Here is an 11008-nt window from a genome sequence, read left to right as displayed (position 1 = left end):
CAAAACATGATAAAATATATATAAATACGATATATATATATATATATATATATATATATATATATATATATAGCAGTTTCTTTGATCTACTGAAAAATCCCCAATCATGTTTAGGCAAGAAGTGCCAAAAGATCTAATATTTTTTTTTGTAAAAAAAAAAAGATCTAATATTAATCACCTTTTCTTCTGTATATTTATAAAATGGTATATAATTAAACACAAATAACTCATGTGAAGAGATGCACAACATTTGGTCCGACCATCTGGTATAACCAAATCCTTCCTACTTTTTTCCGCTCACGTTGTTGCTCCGTCTTTCAATTTACATTGTCGATTTGATGAACAAACTAACATCTTTCAATGGTTTATGCATGCATGACTCCTTATATATAAGGAAATTAATTTAACGCTATTAAATAGATAAAATTAACGAACTTCTGCGAATAAATACAATAATCGAAAATGATATTGAACATGCGAGAACAATGCTGCTTCACCCCCAATGCCCAAAACATTTTGTACAAGTCATATATTCTATAGTCTTTTGAACCATGTAACTAATATAATAAGAATCTTTTTTTTGCACATTCACAACAATTTCTAGAACATGCTATAAAATAAATTGCAAGAGAATTTATTAATTATTTTGTTATGGTAAAATATCCTCAAAAACTGAATAAAGAGAGCAACTTTACAAATTGTACCAAACTCAAAATTTTCATTTCATTTTATATTCATCCATCACACAATCTTTTTTTTCTTTTCTTAGAAACCAGTGACCATTATATATTCACAATCATATGATTCATTACCCAACCCAACTAGAAAAAAAAAAAAGAAATTATATCCCCATTTTTTTTGGGAATTAAACCACCCAAAAAAAAAATTATATGCCCTATGAAGATACTCCGAGGAGGTGATCAGAAACTCCAGATTCAGACCAAAGCCTCTGATTGAAAGCCTCTTGAAGATCATCTGGAATGAACTGCGTACGGCACAGTGGACACGTCATCTGATTGTAACCCATCATCCAACGGTCCAGACAGCTCCGGTGGAATATATGTCGGCAATTTGTGAGCCGTCGGATCTCATCCTCGTCTTCGAACTCGTACAGGCAAACCGCGCAGCATTCGGATCCGGACCCCGGTCGGTTCAGCTCCGAGAACCGGACAACCGGCAAGATCTCTCCGGCCAGTATCGCCGCCGGGAAAAAGCAGGATTCCGACGGGTACGCGGCAGATGAGGGGGAGAGTGGAGGTGGATCGGGCCATGAAATCGGATCGGGTTCGAGGAAATCGGGTAGACCTATGACCCGGAAAACGGCTGAGATTAATTTTCGGATCAGACCCAATAAAGAGAGCACGTGAAGGAATAGTCTTGGAAGGAAAAGCTCGGTGTAACCCACCGGGAAACCCATTGCTCCGCCGTTAGAGAGAGAAACTAGAGAGAGAGAGGTGAGAGCTGGTGAAGAGGGGAAGATGGAAAGTGGGGGATGTGTGTATTTATATATGTGTGTATATGTATATGTTAGATATTAATATATTATTGCGGTCTTCTTTATAAGTTTTTTTACTTGGATTTATTGGTATTAATTTAAATGTCTTTTGTTTTTATTAGTGGATCTGTTTTTTTCTCACCAAGGCCGAAGAACATGGAAGTACAGTGATATTTTTAAAGAAAAGCAATTTGTTGTAGTAATGGTTATACCTAATAAATTTTTAATGATATTAATTAAATTGAAATATATTTTACCAAAATTTTGGTGTAGGCTCTAAACAAAATAATTAGACAGATTCATTAAGTTTTCAGAACTTTTACTTATAATAAAAATGTTACCATAAAACCATTTTATGAATATTTATATATGTACGTACACACATTGTATTGGACGAGGGGAAAATGAAAAAGAAAAGTAAGGAAAATAAAAAAGATTACGAAATGTCCAGAAAAAACATGAACGTGGGGCAAAGGATTCAATGGCTTTGGATGGTTCCACGAATCAAAGTCACTAGGGCACAAGTTTTTTTAAAAGATAAAAGAAATAATATAAAAAACAAAAATTCAAATAATGTGTGTATATATATATATATATATATATATATATTAGAAACAAACAAATGGGAAAAAGAAAAAGAGAGATGCAAACATAAAAACTGAAAAAGAAAGACAAGACATGGTCTTGTTGGGGCAGAATTTTAGTGCAATCTCGACGTCATATTTGTCTCTATCCTTTAATTCACTGAATCAAATGGGCATGGAATTATATAATATACACTTTATATTAACATATAATTTGCTAAACAGGAGATAAAGCATAATATATATAGAAGATGAAAGTAATTGGAACTATCTGATTACAAATATTGATATTATATAAATATATTTCTAATCATACATACATAAGCATATATATGTGTGTGTATTTGTTTATATACGCGAATGTTAAAATAGTAGACGTATTTTAGTTTTAAAAAAAATACGTTATAGGTTTTTTTCCCCTTCGAATTTCCCCACTTATCCGCCATTCTTTTTTTTCGAAATTATAAATGTGCATATATATATATATATATATATAGACGTGAACGTATACAGATGAATGTACATTGTTTTATCTTTTTACTTTCACAAAGACATGTATGCATTCATGCATTAAAAATCATGGTCCCCATGAAGAGGATCCATTCACATGAATGAAATAAGCATCGGAATTAAAAAAAAAAACAGTCTCCAATAAAATTGTACGAACCCTAATTGGCTTCTGTGCATGATTGAACCTCCTATTCAACTCATTTTTTTTATATATATTGCTAAATGTTTAATCTCTATAGACTAGCACAATATATTAAGAATATATTCACTTGAAATTAAATATTTATTTTACATGTGTTTGTGTATAACCGATTTGATGATCATATATATATATATATATATATATATCACATAAATAGATAGAACTTGCGAAAGTCGGGATAGCACTAACCTAACGTATCATGTAGGATGGACGTTTCGGTATTCGAATCGGTTTCGGGTTGGAAATTAATGATTTGATTCGGTTCTATACAAATAAGTACCAATCCGTTATTATATTATATTCGATTTGATTCATTTTCAATTTTTATTAGAAAAAATCAAATCTTCAAGAAAAAATCTTTTTTTCGGGGTTTTTTTTTAAATTCAGTTCGTTGTGGTTCGATTTTGAGAAATTCATTTTTTTTTTAAATTAATATAGTTCGCAAATTTTGAACGATTCGGATTGCTCGGTTCCGTTACGGAAACGCCCACCCTAGTATAATATGGTCTGACCATTATGAAAGTGGAGCTGGCTCTTCAATTTCGATTTGATTTCAATTTCATAAACATCATATAATAATGAGGCATTGGAGAGAGAGAGTCATAGTCATATGGCGATCTGACTGAAATGTCTGAAAGCGCCAAAGCACCGGTGACCCACACGCACTCTCTCCCCCAACATTTCACATTCTCACGTTAATGACACTTTCTTGTTTGTATATGTATATTATAGCACAGATATATACGTACATACATGCGTCTCTGTGTGTGTGTGTGTGTGTATGTATATGCGACGTAGATAATTAATTACTTGCAGTTGCAGATAGATCTTGAATCGAAATTAGAAGATTATAACACCTCACCCGATCGTCCTTATTTTCATATTCCCATATATATGTATTGACAGTAAGATTTTAAAAGAAACTGCCGATCGAGTTGTGGCTTTTTGGACAAGCCCTAAGACAGCCAACACAGGAACTGAACCATAAAGAATCTAATGTCTCTAATGGGAGCAGGCAAACTAACGTGTCTTCCAGACACGTAATTTTTGTCCCTTTCCCCTTTGTTAGATACGATATTATCTTACATTCCAAAAAAAAAAAAAAGATGCACAATCTTTTTTTTTTTTTGTAATAGTAGAAAAAGATATACAAATTCCCAATAAATCCGCAGCTTAAATTTCTAATAAATTTTAGTTTCATAAATGTTCCAAAATATGAAGGTTTCAAATCTACCATATCTTCTTTTTAATCGAAACTAGTATTTATCATCCGAGAACATATTAGTACAAATATCGTTTTAAACAGATTTTAATCTAGAATAAACAAAGATTAAAAAAAATAGAGGTTTAAACAAAAGTTACTTTTAGAATGATTTTTAATAAGTCGAATTTGCATTACAGTTTTATATATTTATATATTATAAAGCATGCTTTTAATTAATCTTAAATTTAGCTCGTATGATCTCTCTCTCTCTCTCTCTCTCTATATATATATATAGGCTTTCGGGACCGATTATTTTATAACAGGTAATGTCTCCGCAAAATGACAAATTACTTTGCTAACCCCGCATGTGTTTTCCATTCATTTTCTCGGCAGCTTTCTCGCCCACCAAACAGTATTTTTAAAAACATTTTTGTGGGAGAAAAAAAAATATCATCTTAATCTCCAATGTCGGTTGTTAGTTTGACCAGGTGTGTTTTTCTTTTCTTTTAACTTGTCTTCTTGGACATATTATATTGCCAAATACTTTCCCCAACCATATTATAAAATTCATATTTTGTATAGTCGGACCAAAGTCCGATTTATCAAGAAACAAATATATTTACTATATAAAATCTCGGTCAGACAGATTTCATATTCGGAGTTTTAATTATTATCATCGTATGATATGGGTATAAAAAACCCCGAATGACTACATTTATATATGTTCATTTCACTTTAGATAAACCGATTTGGATCAAACAGTACGTATGTATATTGGGCCTAATGGGCTAAAGTTGGGCCTACATTCATATATGTATATTGGGCTACAGTTGGGCCTCGCAATACGAATAAACACAATCACTTAGGCCTAACGTCAATGGGCCCAAACAGTCATGTTTGCGTCATTTTTTGATAAATCAATTTAAAAAAAAAACGTAAATAGCTAATTAGATGGATGAAAATGTGGAATAATGAATAATTTCCAATGAGTCCTCGATCAAAACACGTCGAAATGATGGATTGATTTGATATCGTTAATTATATTTAATTTCTTATAAAATGAATGAAGAGCCTCCTTCGAATATTTTCCTAATCATTACCCAATGATACACATATGGTCGACTTGGAGTTCCTTATGTCGGATTCGTCTTCGACATTGACAAAAATATTTAAATAATATATACATGCACCTATATACGTCTAAGACCATGTGAAATAATTCTCATAATTTAAATATTTAACTTTATATTTGATATTTTCGGCAAGTTGGCTTAGATTTAAAATTATTTACTATTGATTTCAACCCCATGAATACAGATATATAGGCGTATATATATATATATGTATGTATTCATATTTATGACTGAATAGGATAAATTATAAAACTCAATTTCCCAAATCATGTCTCGTTGTCTAACATATACAGATGTACATTTGTGTCTGAATCAAGGTTTTGTTAAAAATATAACATATAATTAAGGTTTTGTTATCATATCATAACTTATTCACATGCATAATTATGAACATTTGTGTCTGAATCAGAAGTTCAGTTACTGGAGATAAGATTCTGATGCTAATTCATGTGTATATCTATCAAACATCATTGTAGTGTCAAAACTGTCAACAAAACTAACTATTTTTTGGCGATTTTGTCTGTAACTATTACTTTATCTGTCCTTTTCTATGCTCATTCACTAACATTAGGGTCCGATCGTATAAATATATATACACATATGTGTATATATATATACATATGTATATGTATATGCAAAATAGTGTCCACATGTGATATGTTTAGCTATTTATATACATATAAATGTACATTGTACATAGAGAGGGTCCGGCGGATGAAATGATGATAACCCAATACACGTTGAGTGGTGTATTTTCAGTTTGCCGGAACAATAAATTCGTTCGAGTTATCAAACCGACGTTAACGTATCTATTATACGTTACATATCCATTTTATATTATTGACGCTTGTGTATGTGTGTGTATATATAATCCATGCCCATTTCATATTTCTACTATTAATACACAAAAATGAATTTGATAGTATGATTTATACCATACATTCTTTTTAATTCGATCAATGGACTGTAACTATTTGAATCGAGATGGACGAACACCGCATGGTTTCGTTGTCGGAAATTGAAAGAAATTGTCTCTTATCAAAAAAATTATATATATTCATAATTGCTTAGTGAACAGATTCACATACTATATATCTTACATCACACAGAATCTATTGTATCGGTTATGATTTAATTTTAGAATTTTGAAAAATATAGAAAAATATATACGTTGGGAATTAATTCGGTGGATTCAGATTGGGACCGAGGGAGGAATGGTCCCCGAAGCAATGATTAGGACCCAACTTTCGTTAGAGGCAAACATACCACACCCTCTGCTCTATATGTGACTCCTCTCCTATTCGTATATTTATTTCAATAAACTAAATTTATTTATTGTTCCCCTATCAATATTTCAGAGTTATAAATATAAATTCACCCACGTGCTAACTGTTACACTAATTTATTACAATTTTTTAAGCCCAATTTTAGTGTATAACAAAAATAATCGGAAAAAAGATAGAATAGATTTTCTCTGTTATAAAAACTAAAATAAAAAAAGAAAGATAAATAGACTTTTTAGTCGAAAAATAAGAATCATCAAACTTAGACATAACATCGATCCGAATTCTATCTAATGGGATGTGAGACGATTTATATGATATGATATAACTTATACATATCACGTACACTTGAAAAACGTAATCGTGGATTTGATTTGAAGTTGCGTCGCCAGTCTTAGATATTATTTGAAATGTCGTTTAATTCATACCTAAAACAATAGCCATAAATACGTATGCAAGTTCTTCTCCTACAACAATAATGCCTTGGCTATATAGCTCCTATGTATAGCCAACATATACATATATGTACATGCATATATATTAATATATATATATATATATGTATGTATACCATAAACATTTTTTTTTTGATGAAATGTGAATCTATTTACTTAAAAAGGGATCAGTTTGTAAATTACATAACGGTTTAGCAGCCGCATAACAAAAAGTAGAACTTCCAGGTGGATTTTCTAGAAAAAAAACGTCAAAAAACGTCAAACTCAAAAAAAAAAATGGTCAAGGTGGTCTTGTTAGGTAGAACCAATCTTGTAGTAGGAGATTTTCTTGTTGACTTCCCTTTTGGCTGGATAGAATGATGTTCCGAACAAGTCGGTCGAGTTTGTGTCTGAGTATAGCAATGTCCGTGAGCTGAGAGCGGAAAATACGGTTGTTCCGCTCTTGCCAAATAAGATAGATCGCTGATTGCAATGTGATTTTTGCTAGTGTTGTCCTTTGCTGCTCGTGACCTACAGTTTCGATCCAACGGGGAATTTGAGAGAGTTGTACAGGTGGTCCAGCCCGCATCCTACCCACATAGTGTACCCATAACCTTGAGCTTTAGGAGTATTCGAAGAAAAGGTGCTGGTGCGTCTCGTCGTCTACGGTACAGAGCGCACATTGGACTACAGATTGTATACCCCATCCGTGCAATCTGTCCCTGGTTGGTAGCCTGTCCAAGAAAGCTTGCCATTGCACAAAAGCGTGCCTCGGAATCGTGTGTTTAAACCATATGATTTTTGCCCATGGAACTGCCGGTGATGGTGATCTCAACTGCCTCCAAGTATGCGCAGTGCTAAAGCTCTCCTTGAATGTACCAGGGTCATGTTTCCATAGCACCTTATCTGGTCCCTTGTCCAGTGTCGGTTCTGCCGTGGTGGTTAGGATTTGTTGTAGACGTTGGGCTCTATCTGATCGTGCCGGTGGGAGAGACCATTCGTTCCCTTGCGTTGCGACGTTGACTGTAACACGTTTTGCAACCATGCACCATTATATATATATATATATATATGCATGCATGGACTCCGAATAACACTTCAAACGTAAGTTGTATAAAATAATTAGCGATTCATTTTTATCAACTTATTAAAATCGTAATCTAACTGAGGAAAGAACTAAGAAAATGCGGCGCACTGTAAATTTCATCACGGTCATTGTCGTTTTACACGTTCTAACCAGTGTATATTCGTTATTCGATATTACTCTCAATGACATGACATTAAATTTTACCAAAAAGGCAAATAACGGACCGATTAAACCATAGTATTTATCCTAAACGTTGCATGATGTATGTTGTAAAACGATTTACATGATAAAAGAATGTGTGGTCGAGGTGATGGATTAGTTGTCCATAAACATGAACACATATATGCAAATATTATATGAATATATGTATATACATGGACGGACCACAGTACTAGAGCATATCTGTCAATGCACAAAATGGGAGAGTGATATCAGTTGTGCAGTTCCAAGTTTCAAGAACAAACCCAAAGCGTAAGAGAGTGTTTATGTCTCCTACGTACATGCATTCATCAGATCTCTCAGATTTTTGTTACATAGTTTCTCGTTCTGTGAAGCAGGTTTAAGTTGAATATATATTTGTGTTATTCGTAATAATATATATTGAATCTTAGAGAATTAATTATTAGTTATGAAATTAGAGAAAAAAATTCCTTTTTATGTTGGATTGATTTGTGAAAAAGATATTATATATAAATATAATTAACGCCAAATCCAAACGAACTGATCTGAATGCATTTCACACATCTTTCGTTGGATTACAAAAAAGTGACATTTTTAATTTCGCCACACAGAGATACAATGTGGGGGGGTTGGGTGTGAACTACACGCGCCATGGCTGGGAGTGGGCATTGTGGAGAAGTCGCGATTGCCTTAACGCAAAGGTGGTCCAAATCCAATATCGAAAGCCCTATCCGCAGTTCATGTGAATTACCGGAACTACCCCTATTCAGGCAGATGACGTGAACGTGATCACTTCGACTCCGGTTGTGTTTTCCGAAGGGAAAGACTAAATTACCCTTGCATCGCCTGAGTTGATTTTCTTCGCCCGCGGACCTTTTTTTATATATAAAAAATTATTTTCCTTATGGAAATGGGCAGAAATAATTGAAATCTTTGGACATTAATATCGCAGGGGGCTAATTTAACTTATTTTGATTTGGATGCAATGAAAGCATGAGATGTCGGGAATTCATTTTCATTTTCATTTATTAGTTTATACCATACGTATCACAAATAAATACGGGGAAAAAAGAATATGGTCCCGAAATAGAGAAATAAATGCAATTTTTCCGAGGACAAATAGAAGGGAAAATGGAGGACCACGCATTTCGTATCACCTCTCATAGCCTGGGAGCAATTATTTAGAACATTTTCCCACTGCATATATTCCCCCATACAAATTAATTTATACAATCATGTTCCATGGGATTCGATATCTTAATGTATGTATGTATGTATGTATGATAATTTATCGTAAACTATAAAACTATCTATTGTAAATTATAATGGCTTCCGATATATAACTGTTGAGAAATATAATTTTTTTTTCTAACTCAGTTAACCAAAGTTAAAGTTTCTGCATCTATCGGAGATGTTTATCTTAGAGGTGGATATTTCAAGATTTCGGTTAGAATATTTTCGGTTTTGAATTTTTTATTTTATAAAATCTGTACGTATTGGCAGAGTTTCCATTATGTTCAATTCTACATAAATTGGGATATGATTTGATTTGTATTTTAAAAATATTTATTTTCTTTGTTGGAATTCATTTCGTATCTGGTTAATGTGTTTGAAAAAAAAATCGTATCCAATTGTTTTTTTACCTGGAATTCGAAAATTCGGTTTTATCTATCCTTATTAAACCAAATCAAAATCCAACGAATATATTGGAGTGAAAACGTAAATATAGTTACATGGTTTGAAAGTGGTCGTGCTTTACGCTAAAATCATAAATTAACATCTCTGTAACTAATTAAGATGTTAATTAGTTCGATTACTAATTATATTATTAATGGTAAAAAAAAAATCTATAAATGTAAATTCTTCTCATTATATTATTGGTCATGTATATTCGAATCTCTATTATAGTTTTCTCAAAGAGAAGTTCTATCCATCAATCGAAAGAAGGAAATAATAACGACGAAAACTAAGCTCCTTTTGTCTCTTTTATCTGCCTTTTGTATAACAATCTTTACATGCTGGCTTGATGTTAACTAATCAAGATTATCCTTTTAATAAAAGGTCGTAAAACACCATCAAGTAATATATATATATATAAAGCTCAATTTACTCTTTATGGGCAGATATGGTGGCAAAGTGACGTGAAATTACAAGGTGTTCTCCCACATTCAAGTTCGAATCCCACTTGGACAAATCACCAATTTACCGTTCAATAAAATTTTATTGTCACAAAAAATAATGTTGACAACACTTTGTGAGGAATAAATATAACATAGATTAGATAATGTAATAATATCTTTTAAAACCATCAAATAAAAAAATGTAAGTTGTAAGATTAAATTTAATGGTCTTCCTACATATGATATTTGTTAAGTTGTTATCGATATCGTTCTTTTTAATAATTTGAAATTTTACCGAATCTTCGACCCAACTGGAGACACTACAAAAAAAATGGTCATTTCCAACGGGTAAATCCGTTGAAAATGGCCAAATTTCCGTTGGAAATTAACGTTTCCAACGGATTTCCAACGGATTTATCCGTTGGAATTTCGTCGTTAGAAATCGGTGTCCGTTGGAAAACCGTTGGAATTTTCAACGGAATTGCAACGAATTTTTCCGTTGGAAATTTCCAACGGATTTCCAACCGGCATCCGTTGGAATTTTCCGTCGGAATTTTCAACCGCATTCCGTTGGAATTTTCCAACGAAAAATTCGAAACATATTCCCGACCCGACCCGACCCCGACCCCGATCCCGATCCCGACCCCGACCCCGACCTGACACCGACCTGACACCGACATCGACACCAACCCGATCCAACCAAACCACGATCCCGAAACTCACTTCCCAATAGGTCACCCATCCTTCCACTGCTCCAGCTCAATCCTCCTTAACCC

At 33.0% G+C, this 11008-nt stretch overlaps 1 protein-coding gene across 1 annotated transcript; it reads right to left on the bottom strand.

Moving 5' to 3' along the window:
• Nucleotides 1-673: 673 nt before the first annotated feature.
• LOC104809373 (E3 ubiquitin-protein ligase RHA1B-like) lies at nt 674-1502 on the bottom strand. The gene has a single exon (XM_010535336.1). It carries the CDS (start codon nt 1415-1417, stop codon nt 896-898), a length of 522 nt encoding a protein of 173 aa, XP_010533638.1. The 5' UTR covers nt 1418-1502; the 3' UTR covers nt 674-895.
• Nucleotides 1503-11008: the final 9506 nt, after the last annotated feature.

The sequence above is a fragment of the Tarenaya hassleriana genome, unplaced genomic scaffold (genome assembly GCF_000463585.1).
Source record: "Tarenaya hassleriana unplaced genomic scaffold, ASM46358v1 Cleome16, whole genome shotgun sequence".
Classification (NCBI taxonomy): Eukaryota; Viridiplantae; Streptophyta; class Magnoliopsida; order Brassicales; family Cleomaceae; genus Tarenaya; species Tarenaya hassleriana.
Note: the sequence above shows the minus strand (reverse complement) of the source record. Positions and strands in the feature narration are given on the sequence as shown.

Bases quoted from the DNA above. Each gene is read 5' to 3' on its own strand.
- LOC104809373 (XM_010535336.1), bottom strand. From the start codon at position 1,417: ATGGGTTTCCCGGTGGGTTACACCGAGCTTTTCCTTCCAAGACTATTC.